This window comes from Varroa jacobsoni, unplaced genomic scaffold, assembly GCF_002532875.2.
Source record: "Varroa jacobsoni isolate VJ856 unplaced genomic scaffold, vjacob_1.0 scaffold_1318, whole genome shotgun sequence".
Taxonomy (NCBI): domain Eukaryota; kingdom Metazoa; phylum Arthropoda; class Arachnida; order Mesostigmata; family Varroidae; genus Varroa; species Varroa jacobsoni.
Genome location: NW_019214220.1, coordinates 169,844 through 191,854, shown reverse-complemented (window position 1 = coordinate 191,854; position 22,011 = coordinate 169,844). Strand labels below are relative to the sequence as shown.

Genomic DNA, 22,011 nt, shown 5'->3' with positions numbered 1-22,011 from the left:
TGATCTTAATGTCCTTTCAGCAATATCAATTACTACGAAGTTATCGTGACTTTTCTTATCTTTCGCATAACTTAAGGATGCACTATTGGCTATAATAGGGTAACTGTTGAAACCCGAAAGACACGCACTAATTTCTGACTTGGCTTCCTTAAATGAGTATTTAAATATATTACGAGATCAAACGTACACCACTGTTCTACGTGACCTTTTACCTCAATCGTCGCATTTCATCTTTCCGGTGCGGTCCGCCACTGTGGTTGCTTAGCTGAAAATGGCTGGTCGCTTCTGAGAGGTGGAATGGCGAAGGACACAAGAAGAAATTACAGTCGTTATAGGCTATATTTATTTACTGTTGTAGCACTATGACTCCAACCGTTCAGCTCTGATCTTCCTCTGCCGAACTGGTCTGGGCTTTCTCTCAGGGTAAAGCATCAGGGCAAAGTTTTGTGGATGCCTGTTGCTTCATCGCAGTCCATATATGACGTATCCCTCACGTAACGATCCACTAGAAAATCGAAACAAAAAAGAGTGATTTTTTTATGTTTTTACGATCGTTATCAATCTAAGCGGTAATGATTGCATCAAAGCACAATGGCTATACGGGTGTTCGGGATAAACTAGAACGAATTAACATTGCTCGTTTATAAGCGGTATCTACATAAGAACATAAATTCGTATGAAACTTGGTGCGTAGACTTGATGCACCTTTGACGAATTTAATTGTCCTTCAATTGCGTCACGGATTCGAAGCTACCCATTTACGGATCTATGTCAAAAAGAATCCTATGCATTATTTCAAAGCCCCTTGCATCGGCGTTGTCATATCAAAACGTATTGTACTTTCGCTCATACACGGCCATACCACGAATTCAAAATATCGTAAATTACAAAACGGTCATTAGCCTTCTTTGTAACGTATTCTTATATTCTGTGTTAATTTAGCTATATGAGAGCTTACGCAATTTTGTTTATAGGTGTACAGCCTACTATACATAGTAACCATCCAGAGTTTCACTAAAGTTTTTGAAACTTTTTTTTTTTGCTACTGATACGCCTTTCGGACAGAAATGTAGCGGCATGGTACCTCCTGCACTAAGAACAACCCCTAAGTGTCGACACCGGCTAAAAGTTTGCTTGGGCCAACAATAAGCGCAAAGTCCGCAACGATAAACAGCTTGTTAAAATGCATCCCAATTTTTCACGAACGCACTTTAATGTGCAATGTAGTGGGCGAGCTGAAATCGGTAACAGGGCAGTCGTGACGATGACACCGACCACTCAGGGAAACAGCAACATATGGTATAAAATGGTTGCTGTGTGGCCTGTTGAGACTTTCACAATCCTTTTCGCAGGAAAAGATGGCCTTGTCTGACAGAACCGGCTGGATGTCCTCTCCTAGCAGGCTTGCTGACTTACAGTTACAAACGCCCCGTCTTGCTTCTTGCGTTTAATAGGCAACCTCACAGCGTTGCAGCCTCCCGGCTTCACGACCAGAAGCGGGGTGCCGCAATCTTTGCGTCGAGACTTTCGTACTGCCACCGCAAGTTTGCCATAGTGGGGCCTGTTTGCGTTTCGCCGCTCGCCACTACGCCTGCATGTGTACGTGTGCGCAAGTGCCCGTGTATAGAATAACCGAGTTCGGACAAGCAACGAAAAGAAGCTACGCAGACAAGAGCAAGAAGAAACAGGAGAGAAACGAAAGAAAGAGACGAAGAATGATCGGATGACTCTTACCGGGAAAAAGCCTATCTGAAAGGCGTGTGTAACAGCAGTGCCAGGGGCAGGAATAACAGGAACACCAGTGGTAGATGTTCCTGCTGCAATTTCCACAACTATCACCACAGCTGCTGCTAGTTCTGCAGCTACAGCCATTAGTATTGCTACGGCTGCTGCTATTGCCTCTACGTCCGCTCGTCGCCTAAGGTGATGCAAGATTGTCTCGCCCTTCTATCCGCTGCTGCATAGTGGCCACGTTTCTGTTATGCTGCCTGACTTGCCACGTCAGACACCTAGCCTTAGGTGCTAGCCTATGATAGGGCCGGGTAGGCATTGTGAATCGTCGACTTGCCAATACTGCTTGCCCGCTGGCTTACTTGCGAGCTACCTAGCCGCCAGCTGTGACGATTCTGCTCCAAGTAGCCGTTAGCGGATCGTGGGCTTTAAACCCAGGGTGTCTGTCAGATCAGACTACCCTTGTCTTATACACCTTCTTCCATACGTTGACCAAATATCATCTTGTTCCTGCACTCTGACTGACCGACAGTCAGCCGGTAGGTCTTTTGCGGCAACGTAGTTGCTGAGCGGTCGTGTTAGGTCACACGAGTAACAGTCATAGTAACAAAATTAAAACCTGCAGACGAGTTAAAAAAGACAAAATAGGCTATGATGCATGATAGAACTGGGGATCACAGCCCCCGCTAAGGGACGCGAGTAGCTAAAGTGGGTCGGTCGAATAGAAATAGAAAAAGAGGAGGCTGGGAAATGGGACAGTGTAGATGATCACTACCTCTGTTACGATTGGGAAACTGCTGTTATACAAACAGACCACTAGGCATAAGAACGCACAGGCACACACGGAGTGGTAGGATAGACTTTACTGCTGTTACTGTACCTACGTGTTCACCTTTTTGAGGTTTCGACGCACTACCCCTTGACCAGCATCCCAAGCAGTCTTCCAAATTACAAATATATCTGGGTTCCTCCTTCTGTTTGCGTGTCCTTTGCGACCTCCCGCGGCGTCAGGCCTCCATCCTTTGCCACCGAACGATTTGAAGCAGCGACGGCAATGGTCCTCCGCATGCGACTATTGTAGTGCTACTTCGAACGCCGCTGTTACTGTTCTCAAGCCGGAACAGAGCACGCAGTACAGTACAGAGAAGAAAGGCAGCGGTAGCGGCACAGCCGTTGCCATCAATATTATCTGGAATTACCTGATCAAAAAACCTACATTTTGTTGCAGTACTACTCTGAGGGCACATACATATAAATAAAGCCGACGACCATTAAAAGCACGACGGTGTCAGAGCCGGATAAACAAATTATTATTGTCCATAATACATAAGGTACATGTTCAATGTTGCCTCACGTTACATGAAATGCTTGACCCAGCCCAAAAGGGAACATATTAATATAATTTAAACAGTTACGCTCATCTCTTGACGATGGCTCGATCGAATCTGCTGCATTCAAAGTATGAATAAGAAATGTTTTTTTAATACGCAACTTTTTACCACTGGGATGGAAACGCGCGTATAGACAGACGGGCAGTGGCAAGTTTAACAAGACCAAATTTAATGACTAATAAAAGAATGTGTTTGCACACGGAAAGTCAACGTTATAGCATCTACCACTGGGACAATGGCGGCCTAGAAACCGTACGTAATACTATTTACTGCAAAGGTATACCAATTCCGCAAAGTTAGAGTGGAGTCGCTTCGTGAAATACTTGTAATCGCTTTGAGCATGACCCGGCTTTGGACCACCTTTTCCGTCCGTTGGATTCATTAAGAAAAGAGGAACGAACAGGTGAATGAGTAGTGAATGGAGATAGACGCAGCAATTACGTAAAATTTATATCAAGTCGAATGGCTAATCAACCGATTTGCTCCACGCATCTACACTCATGCGCATAAAATCTACTAATATAGATGAATGTGGGCATAATAGTGGCTGACCAGAATAATCACGTTGCTGGCGACCTCTTTAGGGACTATGGAGCTTATCCCAGCCTCCTCCCCTCTCTTCCCTCTCTCTCCTGACAGTTTGTCTTCTCTGCCTCGTTTATGAAGCCCCCATCCCATCTGTGGTCTTGACACAATATGATGACCGAACGTAGTCAAGAGGGACGGCAGGTCTAGGACTGGTGACGCGGTGATACAAACAGGCCCGCCGGGACAGAACCTGAGCCTGGCTAGGACTTGTAGTAGACGACTCAGATACAGAGATCGGTTGGTTAGTGCGAAAAAATAAGGCGGAGGGGCACATGGAAGTTGTTCTGCTCGACAGCTGCCTTCTACACGGGTACTGTCATGCCAGCTGGTGACAGCAGACGTGACGATAGCAGTGGCAGAAGTAATAGCTAAAATATGGTTAGTGGATTCATTTACTAGCAGAACAGCCGACAATAGGTAGGACGAGTCGTTATCATCGTCTATTGCACACACGAAACGTTTCAATCGGATAACGAGCGGATCGTGGCCAATTAATTTATGAATGAAAAAGATGTGCCACTGTGTTCTTAGCTGAGATTTCGACTTTGGCTATCTAGCACACAGTGATTGATTGCTCGATAGGCGTACTCATAGGTGCTAACAACAAACGCCAGTGAATCTCTTTCAAGTCATGAATCTTTGCAAAACATTAATTCCTCAGAATGAACCCACTGTTGACAAATAACACGGTTGATAGATGATGACTATATTAACTACAGGAAACCAAGCCAAGATCGCCAACCCGGGTCGTAAACAATTGCAGCCAGCATACCCGCGGTGTTATTCCTGCCTTATTCTCGATACTTTTTTGTATTCCTGGTAATTTCTAGCCGGTAGGAAAACGTATTTGTATGCGCTAGTCAAAGTCAGTTAGATCATTAGCATTTCGATGTTTCTAGCTTACGAAATATTAAAAATGAAAGAAGAAAAAAAAACAGAAGAAGTTTATGCATATGTGCACTGATGTGGGAGTATTTTCCGAAAGTTGACGCTTAGAGCGCTCGAATCAGAGACTGGGCAGCTGTTCGTTTGCTGCGCGTCCTTTCTCACGATTAACAAGATCGCTTTATCGTAAAAGCTATACGAACATATCATCAAAAAGAAGTTGAGTAAAACAGCGGCTATAGTAAAAGCGTTTTGAAGCATATGGTCTTGAATCGTTGCCAACAACAACGACAACCGCTGAAGTACCCTCAGACATCTTTAGTATGCCCAGTCTGGACGGAATAATCAAGTAACACAAATGGAATTTTTAAACAATATCTATGAAGGAATAGAAGCCTAAAGAGCTGTTGATACGCTTACAGCCCTGCACAACGAGAAAAATCTGTAAGGACCTTGAATCTCGAAATATTGTTTATATGCATATTCAGCGCTTTGCTGAAGGCCACAGCAAAAACAAACGACATAGAGTGTTATATTTACAAAGGACGCTGGCTCTAGGGATTCAAATCCGGTGCCACCCGAAGCGAAGTGCTGCAGGGTTCATCATTTTTGCAAGTTTAATGGTTACCTAAGAGGAACATAAATCACAATAAGTTAAAGTATATCGGACCGTTAACATAGTCAGTATGGCTTAGATGTAAGATTTTAAAATGATATTAGTATTTCGAATTAGCATATATATATATATATATATGTAGATCTTAATTGATTTAAACTTACCTAGATATATAATTTATGGGAATTCTCAGCTGATGGAAGTTACCTCAATGGAACGATTTTCGCTAAGTAAATTAATAAAAACTAATTTCAAAATTAACCAAGACAAAACTCTGCATAGATTTTAATAAATTAAGAAAGAAAAAAAAGCAAGCATGTTAATTCGAGCGATCGCAGCAGTTAAGCAACGTGGTCTCCTACACTAGCTAGATGAATTCTAAATTTCTTCTCCAAACGGGTGCACGCTCACACCGAAAACGAAATGAGTTATATAAGTTAGCCTAATAGCTTTAAACCCGATTGCGAAAAATTCCCTAGAAACACAAAGCAATTTTCGAAAACGCTTTTTCCCCCCTACATATCAATTGTGCTTTATGCTAAACAGCTATTCCGCCTGGCTAAAAACAACCTAGCAATTGCGTTTCTAGGGATGATCGACCATGATAAAAGATTGTACACTAGAGGCTCTCCAAAACTAAATCTTCTCGCTTTCTCGCTCTGTATTTAGCAGTTCGATTGGCTAACGTCTGAATACTATTTAGTGAAGAAACAGAATCTTAGCTTGGCACAGATGCTCTAGGTCAAATAGCGTTGCCATCATAGAAAATTCTTATATATTATTTTTAAAAGGGTAAGTAAAACGAAGATGTAAAGCAACGGTTATTAGCTTTTCTACTTATCACGTAGTTTTGTACACGTACATGGTTCCCTGAGCAATTTTTATTCAGATCTTGAGTACACCTATCGAGGTCTCCCCTTTGTATTAAGTAAATATTGATTCTTTGCAAGAAAGGCTGAATTTTTCATTCTCCTCACCTTAGTCTCAGCCCAACTTCAATGAACGGATCAAATGCATGATGAAAAAGTAAAAACATAGGATTAATCCAAGATTATTAACAATAGTATCCTGCCATCAGCGTCACACTTGTCTTCTCACTGTTTGATTCACAAGCGTTGATTGACGTTACCAAAAGAAGGATTTCGGATACCGATGGTTGAAGAAAAGCAAACGTAAAAGCTAGAAACAAATGTCCCGCCGGAAAGGATAAGCGTTGAACGAAATAGGGGCAAAAGGATGGAAACGGCGGGCCTTTTGAGGGAGTTTCTGATTAGCGGATACAGAAGAATAAGAAAACGGGCAAGGCGTTGACGATTCGGGACCGCTGCAACTGCTGTTGGGGTAGCCCTTACCGATATCAAACACGATATGATCCTAATAGACAAAGACAGATGGATATAATGATATAATCAGATCGTCCTGATAATCATAATAATGGAATTTTCGGCACCGCCCAAACGCAAGTTAGGAAATCCGGTATATGGTAATAAAGCGGCTAAATTCGAAGCCCAAGAACCGACGGTGGGATATCGCCGACCCGAAGCACTAGCAAGACCTGTTATATATATATATATATATATATGAAGAGAGAGAGAGATTTAGGCACATTTGAACATAGTTTAAATACATCATTGCTGTGGCGCCTGATACTGTTATGACCACGACCGCCTAGACCCTCTTTCGGGTCGGCCCAGACTGGTGGGACGTAGATCGTCCTACTAAAACTTAAAGCCCTGTTTGTCGTCTGCCTTCCTTGCCATCCAACGCCCTAATTCTTGACTAGAAATATACTGCTATGCGTGTACGAAGAGCTTCAGACCTATAGTGGTTAGCTAAGAAAAAAAGCAAGCCTTTAACTGGAATAATAACGCTGCCTAAGCGGACAAATCCATTGTCTGCTTAGAGATAAGGGCCAATTTGCCATATACTCCATAATCAGACTTTCGGTAATTATGGACGACAGTGTGTTTTCTGTTTTGCGAAGTGAAATATATATAGGAGAGAAAAAAATTTAATATACGGATAGTATAAAGGATATAAGGCATACGGACATGAAAGGTTATGACAAATTGTCGACAACTGACGGCTACCTAATGTCGTAAATATTTTACTCTATAGATTGAATAAAAGACCTCCGTGCTAACTCGCTGTATGCATTATTTTTGTGCGTTATTTTCGTCAAATTTATAAAGCTAAATGTGAGGAAATAAAAGCTTGTATTAATAGCTCTAAAGGCTATTCGATAGTGTCTACTTGACTATACATGCTCTGCTTTTTGTTTGAAATCTTCAACGCCTGTTCACGCTGGCTAGTCTTTTCACTTCGCAGCGAAGTACGTTGGCAGGCTAAAAAATGGCCAGTATCACTCTTGATTTTCTAAAGACAATAAAGTGCGGGCCATCTCATGCAAAAACGCATCCTACGTACAAAGATCCTGTCAGGACAAACGGCTTCTTCTATGCCGCTCTATCTCAAATACTGGACAAATATGAAACATACTTGAAAACGACACTGATTTTTAGTAAAGCCTACGTATGAACCTGATTTAGCTGAGGCCTAAATTATACTCCTTTGTCATTATTGTGGTTACTTATCTATCTACTGAAACGGGGTTTGCGTTTCGACGTACCTTCTAAAACGCAGACAAGCTGTTTTTTATGGGCTGCCTGACTTTCATCCATCAAATATAATGATTGGTTCATATTTGTTAAATAGTACTTTCTTTGGACAACTCTTATTTCTTTCAGTTGATTTGTTCGCCGAGCTTTAGAAGCTTTTGTTCAGAAATTATTTAATATGTTGAAAAACCATGTTGTAAAAAAATAATTTTTTACATTGTTGGACTCAAATAGAAAGTGATATTTTACTGGCAGGACTAAGAGTTTGCGCAGTGTCTATACAATTTAGGTAACGAATTAATGTTAATTAAAAACTTCGAAAGAAAGAGTAGAAACTTTAGCAAAATAACAAGAGGATAGCAATCCGAACAGACAAGTTTGGGTCGAATAAATGGTCTAGGTGTTACGTCCGACACTGCCAATAAATTTTACTTCAGACGGTTAACAGGTCCTAGCAGCGAGCGAGGTGCGCAACTGGTTCATTGAAACATTTCAATAAGCCAACAAGATGATCGGCGCAGGACACAGGACTGGTGCGTGAGGGTAATTATAACAGAACTGTAGATCAGATTGCAGGTAACCAATCACTGGAGCAGGGTAACAAGATAGCTACAAAAAGGTGACCGCGCTAAGAAGCCATAGAAGCAAGTCGAGCAAATCAGAGAAGAAAAAGTAGTGTAAACCAATAGACGCAACGAGATGACGGAAATAATGCAACAAGATCTTTAGGTTTAAAGGAGCACCTTCCTAGTATAAATGTTGTTTATGTTACGTGAATAAGTTCATTAATATTAGGACATAGTAATGAAATAACCTCAGTTGGCAGACATCATAAGATAACTGCGATGATAAACTTATTCGAAAATACTAGATATTTTGTTTATGTTAGGCTGCGTATGAAATTATAAAATCAAATTTATTTGAACAACAACAGAAGAAGCGCGGAGTGAAATTTGCGGGCCGTCTGGTTATCGTTATTATTAGAGAAAAAAAAAGGTTACCACAGATAAGAGGTCATGAACATAGAGCTTGGCAAGGACATTTGCCTCACTGCCAGACTTGACCTTCGACCGTTTTCCCCACTTGGAAACTTGATCATTCCAGCCTATGGAAAGTAACATCGAAAATCATTATCGTATTGGTAGCTAATTATAAAATTGTATTTAATTATATGTCCATATAATGTCCCGGAGGAATACTCGTTACCAACTTAAAATAACGTCGTACGATCTGACTAAACGAGTACTATGTAAAACTAGTTCCACGGGACATTCAGCGTCACCACCCATCGTAAACTTGGAGAACAGCTTGACTGGAGTAATAGACAGCAGTATGCGAGACTCGCTGGTCCTTGTTTTGAAGTTCGTAACCCAAACAGGACCAAGCTTAAAGTGGTGCTCCGCTGGAAGGCGTAAAGGGGCTTCAATAAAAATTACAATACAGTAAAACTCCTTGTCTCCTTTTTCGGTGGCCTTTCTCCTGACAGACAGACAGATAGACACATAGACACAAACAAACATACATACACACACACACATGCAGAGATAAAGATAAAATACGTTTTGAAAGAACGAGAGCAATGCAAAGCGCGCTAGGAGTGTCCATGGTCTAGTCTAAGTAAAATAGGCTTGCAAGCAAGCATTCCTCTTTAGGAATCGTGTGTTGTGTTTTCCTTATTATGTTAGTCACGCTCGTAACAGAAAAAAGAATAACTAGTCTCTAACAGCGGGAGAATGTCGCTTCTGTGTGATTCTTCTATGCTCTAGTGATGGTTGCATGGTTCGCCGTGTCCGTCAACGTTCTTTTCTTTCCGCTTCTATTGCTGCCATCCCGCCGGCCCTTTTGCAAGAACAACGTCGCAGTCTTTACATTCACCGTCGCAACGACAGCTGCTTTTCCGTTGTTATTGTTGCGAGTATGGGTAGACGAACTGCAGCCGTGGTAGTAATAGTAGCAATAGTAGTAGCGGCAGCAGCTGCAAGAGCAGTATGACTAGAAGAGGCGGCAGATGGAAATCAACATCGTCTGTGTGTTTAAAAAAGCCAATGCTTCTTGAAAACTCGGGTAGGCCCTAAAGAGACGCACAGATGCGTCTAGCTGGCTTTTGGGCTCTTCCAGAGCATCGTAGAAATCGAGTAGGCTAGCATTGACGTTCTCAGAGCATAGCATTCACGTGCTATGAACGCCGCGTTTCAGAATACACACCGCTACCAGTCATACTCACTTAGCATCGGAGCGAATTTTACCCACGAGCGTACAGATAGAGATACGCAAAGGGAGATACACGCACAATGTGGAAATTACATGTATGAATAGAAAGGTCTGCCCCCTGAGCAGGTGCACAGAAGAAGATAAAAGCCAAAACAGCAGCTGGTTTAGCAAGTTATATTGTATTAGAATTTTTTCTCGTGCCGCAACAAGTCAGTAACACAGTGAAACACACAAGAATAAGCAGGATCTATAAAAGGCCAGTAGCAATTAGGAATTTTCTCCAACAACTAGAAGAACAGCATTGGTCTAATACAAGCAGCGAAAACAGGACAATGGTAAACATAGATTCGACCGATTGGTTAAATATACTGACGTATAATAGTGCAAATGGCCAATACGCAGAAGGTGAGTTATATATACCACTAGTGATAAAAACAAGAAACAACGCCATAATCAGTAACATTCCTATGCTTGTTCATAGTAAACTGGGCATCAAGCGCCGCTTAGAGCTTAACGCGTGCTAAACTATAATTAGACCTGGATAAAGGGAAGCCGAAATGCAAAAGGAGACAAATTAAAGTTCAAGGAGTTTAAAAAAGATAACAAACCAAAAAGCGATTGGAGCAAGGTGAAAGTTTGACCCGCGACCTGAAGGCAGAGGATGTGGAAATCATCTAATAAGAGAATTGATTTAGGACGTGCCAAACCTGCCAAGAAGCAGGAAGAGCACGAAGTTTTGGTTCAAGTGATTAGCTAAGCTACTAGGGCAAGCACCTGCAGGATCTACATAGAGAGAGAGCTAATTGGAGAATAAACCCCACACAAAAATAATAACAATATATTCGGTTAATAACAATGTTAATAAAACAAATACGTTACCGACATTGCAATGGCAATGCAAGAAAAAAATAGTTTAACAACAATAAAGATGCTTAATGAAAATACATGAGCTTATAGTTTGACTGAGAACCTGAACATTTTTTACTCGCTTATCGTAATTGTTCTATAAATCTATGCTATGCTAACGCAGTGACAATCATAGCTTCTGTCATGAACTCTAGCAGATATGATAGTGCTTTACTTACGATGGCCATAGAAAACGTTGAGCATCCGCTGCATGCGTTTCGATGAAGCTCTGTGCTATAAAAATGATTCATGCTACAGCTACGATAAAGCTTGGTGGAGCCGCGTAGGACTGTTGTGACATATGGAGAAATTCGTACAGTCAAATTGATTAAACCTACAACGAGGTCGTTAATAGCCATGTACGTTGGTCCAATAATATGGCTTTATTACTCCTACCATTTATAAAATGAGAAATACGCGCCAAAATTTAAAAGTGCTGGCTTGGCGCTTTAATCAGTCCGAAGCTACTAGAGCCTCTAGGTCAGTTCAACCTGCTTGACCAACATCAATAAACTCGTATATTACGCCTTCTGCTACTAGTTAACACACTCTATAGCCTCATATCTACCAGTTGATGGTAGAGAACCCGTTACGGATGCTTTGGTATCGACGTAGTCTTAGGCTTTAACTAGGAGTTGCTAGTTAGACGTTTATGTAAAAGTGAAGGACGCCACCAAAGCTTGCAGGTTATTCTGGCTTGGCCATGCCACAGTATGGACCGTTGCAGATAGTCCATATATACGTGTACATGTAACAACGTATTAAACGTTTTCTTTTTCGAGTTTAGATATTTTAAATTTGGTTACAAATTGTAAGTTTGCTGCTATAAATAGATGCGCGTGAAGTCTGTGCAACTCTTGAATCACAACACTTTACAAGCAACTCGTGGAATTGGAGAATATAGGATTACGATGAACTTAGTTTGAAACTAAGATTTTAGCTTATAATCAGCTTTCTGCAATAAAACTATGCTGTATCAAGCAAATTTGCTTCCTTCTCGACCGTAAAAAAAAGTGTAGGCCAATACGATAGGACAAAATTTGAGAACATTGGTCCAGTAGTTGCCGTAAGAGCAGCGCGTCCATTCAACTAACCCCGACAGGAAAGAGGCAACCAGACCTAACACTTAACGTTTTTAGAACACTTTCTGGCGTTTCCCTTCATGTTGCTTGGAGGAAGCCAGAAAGACTTTGCATCGAGGTTGCTTATCTTACCTAGCTGACTCTCCCGGATCTCTGAATTGCATTCCCATAGTTATATGTTTAACCAGGAGTGCAGTAGCTACTTTTTTTTTTTTTTTTTTTTTACCAACTAACACCAACATGATAATTTCGAAATTATTTCGCGATCTGTCTTTATTAACGAACTTTATCAATCTATTGTTAAATTATTAACATACATACATTTCGAAGTGCTTAGAGCCTGCAAGTTGATAAATGAATAATAGTAAAATATCGTATGATTATATTTTATGTGCGTGCAGGGAAAGGCGCCTAAATTCGAATTTTCTTTTACGTTCTTAGAACTAATAACAAACATCTTAATAAAATTTCTTTTTGCATCCGCTTCAAGTGTCGTTTCTGACGGTCATATCTGTTCAATAGCTTTACCATTTATCACGATTACAGTTTTATGTCGAGTTCTAAATAGCTTACAGGCTATTTTAAAATACTCCCTTTGCGACTGCGTGAACATCTTACTCATAGCACGAGTGAATAAGTCGACATTGTCATGTTAAGACTTGTTAAATTCTCACTGAACAACGTTCAATACGTAGTAATCCAACGGGCCCGAATCTGGGCCGTTCGGTAGCCATCTGTCCTCATCCCAGAACGTGCTTGTTTACTCATGCAGCTAACCCCACACTAATCGGCTTGTGTAAGCCGGTGCATTATCTCGTTGGGACATCTATAGGTTTCCTTCAGTAACTTCAGCTATCAATAACGTCGCAGCAGTCTGCAAAACATGCAGATAAACTTCTTTACTAATGTATTTACATTTTTGGAAGAGGCACAGTGGTACGATGTCTTCACTCTGAGCATAAATTTCAGCCGAAAATTTGCCTCTACCGACAATCGGGATATCTTCTAGATTGTTAACAAGCCAGCGATCACCTCTGCGGCTCATTGTTCCATTGAGAATGCTGCTTCATTTACTAGTAGCTTTTAGCTTTATTGTTCTCAGAGAACATCTATCTGACTGTCATAATACGTGACGTATACTTGAAGTTCTCGTGAACAATTTGCGGCATCGTAAATTTTTTCACTGACGCCCTGATCGAACGAATAACTCTGAAACATGTTCTGCTCTCGATCTGTCGTGGATCTTTTTGTGTCGCTGAGCTGGCTGAATCAGCTTTAAAAAGCTGCGACCCTTGATTTCCTATACAGAAAAAACGAAAAAAAAATCTTATATACACAGTAGTAATATTTAGATCAGTTTCAAACCGGGCTCTAAACACACAGAGTCCAGGGTTTAGCGGATGAAAATTTCACAATGCTAGAGAAGTACCCTACGAGTCAAATTTGCTCTGTAAAATGCACTAGCCTTTAACCAGCCAATAAAAGAACCTCTGATTTAGATATCTGTGACTCCTTAGAATTATTGAGATCGTGCAATTTATTTGGAAGCTTATCGTATCGCGTAACGTATCGCAAATAATGAGTAACTCCTTATTCGTTGTAGAATTGCTATGGCCGCTGTGTGCAATGCTATAAGTAAATGGAAAAAAGTGTCTCATAGGGTTCAACAATGAAAGTGATGTAGCTGGCGCTGCTTATAAGGGCTATAAGCAGTTGGTTTGATAGGACATTGTACTTGATCCTCATCATGTGGCTTACGCAGCTTTAAAACGTGATTTATTGTTGTTCTTTAAAAGGAAAGCTTTCAGAGTTATTACCATTTAAACATAATATGGGAACGTGAGTAAAATTCACGAAGATACTTAATGATGAGACCAATAATGAGTGACAAAATAGAGCGGAGTATAATATAAGAAATATATATGTAAGTAGTTAACAACGCAGAGATTAGCCCATGTGCCAGTACGTTCTCCGCTTCGTGAACCATTTTTTTATTAGGAAAATTAGGAAAGGGTCTTTATTTGCACTCAGTCCAGTTATGGTTTGTACTAAAAATAAGTCTATAAGTATCATCTGCGATACCCATAATCGAACAGGTGTACATTTTTATATAATGCACTGTCGCGCCGGAAACGCAGTTCAAAGGCTTCCACTAAAATTCACTGCAGTTGTGCCTCGCTCTTTTCGAAGAACCTGAGAATGTTTAGATACACTAAGAAAGAGCCGACTGGGAGGACAAAACCGCTGTTCTTACGGTGTTCTAGCGAACAAAAACATCTCTGTGTGTCTGCACATCTGCTCGCACGGTTTGACAATTTATAAAAAAGTAGCCCTCTCCAGGACTTCTTTACGAACCGATCGCGACTACGTTGGTCACTACGGTACAGATAACATGCCCTGTTTCCTTCTGTCTTATCGTACCACCATAATGCCGTGTCGTGCGGTGTTGAACGACGCAACACATACCGCACTTAAGATCGTGATTAGGCAACCAGCCGGCAGGACAAGCAAGGCCGAAGCTGTTACCGCTGCCGGCATGAGCTTTACCGCCTCCTTTCTTTCAGTTGCCTGCTATTCGTTTCATTGTAGAGGGCGCCATCTTTAGGCGAAATTATGAACACGGGATGCTCCAATCCCACTTAGAAAAATCTTTTAGATGTATTTCTTTACTATAAATACCTCTCAAGAAGTGTCTTCGACCCGTCGGCGTTTGCTCCTGGCCTCGCCTGCAGCGATAGGGTGTAAAAGTAGAAAAAAGGAAAGGAAATGTGAGTGGTACAGTGAATGAGGACGCGATACGATGCTGAGCAATTTAGGAGGGCTGAGATTGGAGGCCCTGGGTGCACCAAGAAAGAGGCGGCACATCACTTTTAAGGTAGTCGGAAGATGCGAAATGGGGGTTTAAATTTAAAAAATGACGAATATGTGAAGAAGAAATATTGTACGCAACTGAGCTTTGATATAACATGAGCGTAACAATGCTCTGGGCATATTTTTTCAGTTTAATCGTCTTTAACGCAAAGGTGGTTACTTAGCAAGCGATGCTTGTAAGTGTGCCAGCTCGCCTGCCTATCATACAATGAGATCCAGAGAACCTCGCGGACATCAGTTATCGGCAGAGAAAATAACAGAGATGGCCGTAGCTTCCTGCTGAGTTAACACTGCTCAGGAATAAATAAGTTTATATTAGCGTATTGCGAAGGTTAATCAATGATCGCTCATACTACTGCTACCATGAAGTCGCGCAGTCGTTTGTGGGGACGTTTCGCAGAAGAGGTTACGAGGTGAAGAGGAAAAGCAGCTGAACACTTACGAAAACCGGGACGCAGTTAATAGGATAAAGGAGAAATTTATCTGTGAAGCACACCTACGCTCAATTAATCATGTCGAACATCATATTACAACTCTGCAAACAAGACTATTTTATAGAAATAATACGATAGGCAGACGTCGAATGTAAGTGAGTCGGCTGCAGACCAGCGTTGTACGAATGCATGTTTATAAAAATAAGGGCTAGAAAATAGCGCTTGAAACATTCTGTTAGCGGAATATTTAGCTAAGCGTATTGCTCCGACACACGTCGACGCTAGGGTTTTTTTTGCATTGATCTAGAAACTGTAAACTTGTTTGTTTACGTACTTGTACTGTGTAAATATACATAAATCACATATACGTTATTTTCAATAATGTCATCCAAAGATACGGAGCAAACTACAGCGTAAGTGTTAGATACGTAATAGACGTAAGGTTTGCAGTCAAGACTGGTACATTAGCAAACACGATCATTCATCAGTACGTTTTAGGTTCCATAGACAAACATGGCGTAGGCAGCACGCGAATCATATTAACAAATGTGTCGTTTCTATTTTACGTCAATTCGTTATTTTAGGTGGCTCGCGTTATAAATCCAGTGACATGTAGCCAGTCTTCTCCGAACGTTATGAGTTACCTTAGAGTTCGAGGTGCACAAGGCAAGCGGTAAGTTTTCCAGACATCAAGCAAGCGGCTGCAAGCATAATCTTGTCCTTCTCAGGCTATCTTTTGGCAGCAAGTAGTGATCAAGGCTCAAATTTATCAGGGTTTGAGAACTCATGTAATAAGTGCCTTCTGTTTCATTACTACATGAGCGATATCAGGCATATCCTAGGTGTTATTCCAGTGCTTAGCCTCTTGTATTTCATAATATTATACATATAATGTATATTGGCCATTTAATTACTGTGAGTCATAGCTCTGATGGCCTATTGATACCCTATGTATGTTTGCTGTCGATACTAGCGGAAGCTACGACACGGAATCGAGCTCGACAAGCCAAACACCTCGCGGAAGCTTCCAAACAGAGTCCGCAATTATGCTTTTGACACCGCGTACGAGCCTCGCATTCTCGGAGAATCCGACGCTAAGCTCACGTGCCGGCGTTATTGTATCGTGCGCACGCAGTTCAGCCCGCCGTTCATCAACGGCTTCGGCAGCGGCGGCTTTCGCCGCAGCCACGGCGGGATCTTCGAATCCACCTGAACCATCTCCGCCACAAGGTCCAACAGTGTAAGTATTGCTCAAAGATTTGGCAAACTAACTTTTCGCAGTTAATTAGCCTTGGCGCATTTTTTTTTTTATTAAGTGAATAAAATTTATCAGAGATTCAATTCGCCTGCGGATTTGATAAGATCATGGCTATTAGTAAAATAAGTATAATATGTTAACAAGAAACGGTGCTCAGTATATTTCTCCTATGTGCTTCTCCTTCCGGTGAACGCGTCCATTGCAGGAATATGTCGCAACCGCCTTCACGGGTCGGCAGCCGACTTCCATCGCAGGTAGGTGGCGACCTGAAGATCCCCAATTTAGGACCAAACGCCACTAAGGAACAGCTCAATGCATATATGCTGCACGCAAAGAGGGAGAGCATGATTTCTACCGCAGCAACCATGAGAGTCCTCAACGTCCTACGTCACTGGGTACGCTATAATCCATTAACACACTTGGCACTTTGAGTAGAGAGTGTGCCATACAGATATAGGTTTGAAAGCACAGTGGCGCGCGGGCCGACACGTACAGTGGAAGATAGGACATGAAAATTTTAATAATGCAACAAACAAATGCTTGAAACACGACTGAATAAATGTACCTAAAGAAAAACAATACTCTTACATTAATTGTTTCTAATGTGATTATTTTAGAACTATCCTGTAATGCGTCAAAATCAGCAAGACGCAATCGAAAACACAATTTGACCATGTTGTAATTCTTACATGTATAAATCTGCTACTAATATGTTTATTAAGGTATAGTACTTGAATAATGTAAAAATAAGCACTAGATAATACCAGTTTAAAAAAATGTATCACAAGCTCTGCTTCGTAGGATTTGATTTACAACTAATATTTTCTGAAGTTATTGGCAACGGCAAAATAGAATTTATCAGAAACGCCTTGCTCTCAAATAGGATTTTACATGTACATACTCTTACCTCTTGTAAGAATGATTCACTAACTTGCGCCATGGTGTTCCATTGGCAAAAACAGACGTGTACCTTCTGTCCACTTGGCTAATTTCTTAAGCAGCGCATAGCTGCTTTGGAGAATTGCTCATCGTAACTGGACTCTTTATGTTACAGACGACAATTCTTGAGCGTCCTCAGCCCTGAACAACAGCTGAAAACACTTCCAGCTATTGAAAATTATCAATAGGCTTTAAGAACTTATCTAGACTCTGATGAGATACATCTCACTTGATGTTTCGCAAGAAACACACAAAAGGAATGGATTCTGGACTAAGTATACCATTACATGCATGACTCGTATTTTTACAACGAACCGAGACCAAAATACGTTCCTGAGCATGTTGTATTTACATCGACATGTACACCTACCCTTCAATACACACTTGCGTTTCCTCTACGATGATAATGATGATGATGACAGGGTATGCAGACATCCTGCCAGCGCTTTTGTTTTATTTTTCTTCTCTTCTAATTAATGTTAGCCTGATCAGCGGTACTCGTGTCCTATAGGGCGCTTATTGAACTACGGTTCTGTGGATTCTATGGACAGTCTTCGGTCACGGAGAGTGTCACAGACTGGAATCGCAAGCAGGAACAGGCTTAGGTCTTTGGGGGGCCTTAAAATCCGTCCCACGTCCTCCGCTGCTATATACCTACTACATTGGAGGGAGGCGTAACTCTACCAACTGGACCTGTTGGTTATGAGGACTTCGTTATATCTCGACGCAGTATCTGGACTATATAACAATATCTGGACAGACGCGGGACGCATTTCACTCGAGCTTTCTTGGTAGTCGTCATTGCGGATACGTCGTAACAAGGATCTTTTGCTGCCTTCACCAGACCGGCCTAGTAACCGCATCGACTAGCTCCTACCGTCTGATTGCTGTTGGCCACGTATCCGAGCAGTATAACCGTTGAGACGTGACCACGACTGCTATCACAAGCCTCCCTTTCCAAGCGAATCTATCGGGTGGCCGATAGTTCTATTTATTGGCATGATGCTGCTGTGGCTAGCCACTAGCTTTCTCTAGCAGGCCGCGCCTGCAATGTCACGTAACTACGCTTGCTTGAAGGCCAAGAGGAACCTAGATCGGTGTGACATATACTCGAAGATACGTATGGGACTCCATGTGCCGATGAAACACTATTTATTGCCTACCCTAATTCAATTGTTAGGTCATACCTAATGGTTCTTGGCTTTCGCACTGGTTTGTCTGCACGATGCGTTTACAGGTGTCGAAACATTCCCAGGACTTCGAAAACGATGAACGATTGCACCAAATGACAACAGAGTTCCTCGATGAGTTGGTGCACAATATGAGCCTACTTCCAGCCGAACATAAGGCTGCAGCTCAGCTACTACAAATGATGAACAACACCAAAAAAGATGAAAATCAAGCCGATGTCGATCTGGATATCCTGCTCGCGCCTCATATGGTAAGTGTATTACAATTTTCATTTTTATACACACAAAAAATAGGATATTCCCTAGAAAATAAAATATCGCCTAGGTACGTTTAGTTGGATCGCAGTACGATACAGGGTGGCACCTGTCCCGTTTCTCGTCCCGTAATCGCGGACCCCGGCGATCCAAAGACTCCGTGAGGCTGCTAGCTACACGTCGACGGAGCGGCGTGTTCGAGTATAATACCCGACTTGCCATAAGATCAAGCAAGGCAAAAGAAGCAAACAAGAATCTTCTGCTTGTTTTCTCTTGCGGCAAAGGAAAAGGATGTAACATTCGACTGAAGGAAGCATGGAAATGCGAAACGCTGGGGAAAGATGCGACCAGTCAAAGAATCGAAGCAACGAGACGTGCACAGAACCTCAAACGCTACCTTTAAGTTCTGTGGGAAAGCAGACGAACCTTTTCTGTTGGGTTGAGGCTGCTGACACTACGAGAGGTATGGCGCCCGCTAAAACAGCCTCCCCGACCCAGTGCCCCCTCCTGCCGTGGTCGCCCTACCACGCCAACAACCAACTAGCGTACACGGGGCTTTCATCACGCGGGAACGGGATAGTTTTCGTTCGTTGCCATTAACAAACCCAATGTTCAGGCTCCTGGGAGAGGAGCGAACAAAACAGTGGGTTTGCCTGAATTTGTAGTTGCTACTATCATCGATTTTTATTCTTTTACGATTTCAGACGCCGAGCAAAGAGAACGTTGAAAGCCTCTCAGCCTTAGAAATTGCCGAGGGAATGACCTATCTCGACCATAAGATATTCATCAATATTCGAAGCGAGTAAGTACTCAAAACAGCATATATATTCATTTTCATCGTTACCTCATAATCCTTTTTCCTTGTCTTTCGTCAGCAAAAACAGGTTCTAAATTAGGAATTTACAAAGTTTTTTTTTTCGTAACTGTTCTTCGTCGCTATACATTGGAATCATATTTTAATAGTTTTTTTTTTTTTAGTTTCAAAAACCAACTAAATCACAGTATATTGAGCAACACTATCCTATTTAGGGTAAAAATCATTACAATCCTGAACGTACGAATCTCGCAAGATAGCTGATGTTAATTAGCTCGCTTCGCACGGGTCCTCAACAATGTCATATGGTTTACAGCGAGTGTTTTGTAACAGAAAAAATTAACGATCAAACAATTCCATTAAGATACTTATAGTTGTCACTAACTATAACTTCTAAGGGCAAGTATAAATGATCAAGCAATAAGTTGATAATACACTACTCTAAGCACCATCGGTACAGCCTGTACGGTAACAGCAGTAGCGAAGCAGGTTCATGTACGTTACTTAATACTATCTGACTATTTTTCCTAATCCATTCGTGCTTTTGCCCTATATTCTAATCCAAAGAAGGTTTAGGCCTGTTATGTCCAAACCTGAATTTGTTGGCCTTGTTATGCTCCTTTATCCAGGTTACGTGCTGGTCATTAGTCAGATGCACTTCCCTTATCCAGCCAGCCTCAATAAATTCCCTGCGTCGTCGGACTCACTCACTTTTCTATGTTGCAGTGTTATCCTATTACGCTGTAACAGCAGTTAGGTCATATTGTGTTTTCGATAGACGCCCGTTATTGTGACATCAATATATTATCTAACACTCTATTAGCTGGATAGGATTGATGATACTATCAACATCTGCCCTGTAGCGTTTTGTATATCGATTGATTTACGAGAGAAAAAAAAAAAAAAGGCAAATTGTATACATTTCAGTAGAGTAACTATGAAGATCGTGACTGCTAAAGACAATCGTGTCTCATATACAGAATGATATTATATATGAAGACACTCAGTCATAATTTTTAATAAATCACACAGGTAGTACAAGAGAAGCGTTTGAGTTTCGTTTTGAGCGAGTTCTGGGTTGACTTCATCTGGTCAAGCGTTTTGTAAAAGAGTGTTCTATTTTCGTAGTACCTCAGTGATTTCGAATACTTCCATATCGAACACCTTTGAATACAATTAACCCGACGAAGCATGGACGCAGCGAGTGTTGTTTTTTTGTTTTTTTTTTTTCATTTTTGATGGGTATCATTTGCACATGGACATCATCAGCACTATTTTAGCAAATTTTACTTAAATTGCTTGTTTGAGACAATTTCAATAGCTCACTACAGTGTCCTACTCGTCATTGAGTCTTGCTGTAGTTACTGCATGTTTTGTATCAATTGTACCAGCCTTTATTCGCAAGGCAAATGGAATCCCTTCCGATTTTGTGCTTATATAATGTTGAGCTTAAGAAACGTGTATGTCTTATAAGTTCGCAACCAGTTTGGTTTACTCAGTTTAGGTTAGTGCCTACAAAAAAGCTTGTCTATTTACATATTTTAGCAAAGAAACCTGATTTTTCGTATACATCTTTTCGCCCACTTTTTCTTCTACGAACGTAGCCTACACGAAAAAAATAACGGAACCCATAAAAGGGGTTAATGAGATGGTCACGTATGAAGGTACAAGTTCTTACTCTCCTAGGCAAAAATCTAGCAATGTCATTATTAACTTCCCCATACTGCAATTTATTTCTACCAATAATCACATCTAAGATATCATTCGTGCGTAACGTGAACACATTTCTTTTCTCTTTTCCCCTTTTATTTGTACCTTCCGTAGGGAATTTCTTGGGCAGGCGTGGATGAAGCCCGAGAAGGCCACGAAGGCCGGCCATATTTTGCTCATGACGCGACGCTTTAACGACGTCAGTCGGTTGGTGGTTAGCGAGATCATGCGCTGCCCCGAGATGTCAAAACGCGTTGCCATCATCGAGAAGTGGGCGGCGGTCGCTGATATTTGCCGCTGCTTGCATAACCTAAACGGCGTGCTTCAGATCTGTGCCGCCTTCATGAATTCATCTGTATTTCGCCTCAAGAAAACCTGGGAACGAGTATCCAAGACTACAAAGCAAACCATAGACAAACTCCAAACGCTCGTGTCGGCGGACGGGCGATTCCGAAACATGCGAGACGCTCTTCACCGTTGTGACCCGCCCTGTATTCCTTATTTAGGTTAGC

General features: G+C 41.5%; 1 protein-coding gene and 1 long non-coding RNA gene across 3 annotated transcripts in view; one reads left to right on the top strand and one right to left on the bottom strand.

The window, feature by feature from the left end:
- LOC111268772 (uncharacterized) overlaps positions 1 to 22,011 on the bottom strand; it is a 51,026-nt gene that overhangs the window by 108 nt on the left and 28,907 nt on the right. Inside the window, exons 1-3 of one of the 2 annotated variants that reach the window (XR_002685396.2) lie at positions 20,383 to 20,555; positions 2,624 to 2,930; positions 213 to 505 (exon numbers count right to left, since the gene is read on the bottom strand). This is a non-coding gene — a long non-coding RNA (uncharacterized LOC111268772). Of the gene's footprint in view, positions 1 to 212; positions 506 to 2,623; positions 2,931 to 20,382; positions 20,556 to 22,011 lie in introns of those variants that run through there. The other variant, XR_002685395.2, reaches the window with a different exon arrangement.
- LOC111268769 (ras-specific guanine nucleotide-releasing factor 1) overlaps positions 1 to 22,011 on the top strand; it is a gene marked incomplete in the record, with an annotated part of 88,818 nt that overhangs the window by 52,037 nt on the left and 14,770 nt on the right. Inside the window, 6 exon segments of the mRNA XM_086971802.1 lie at positions 15,918 to 16,006; positions 16,307 to 16,573; positions 16,797 to 16,986; positions 18,768 to 18,971; positions 19,680 to 19,777; positions 21,614 to 22,005. Coding sequence (XP_086827928.1) covers positions 15,918 to 16,006; positions 16,307 to 16,573; positions 16,797 to 16,986; positions 18,768 to 18,971; positions 19,680 to 19,777; positions 21,614 to 22,005 — 1,240 coding nt within the window.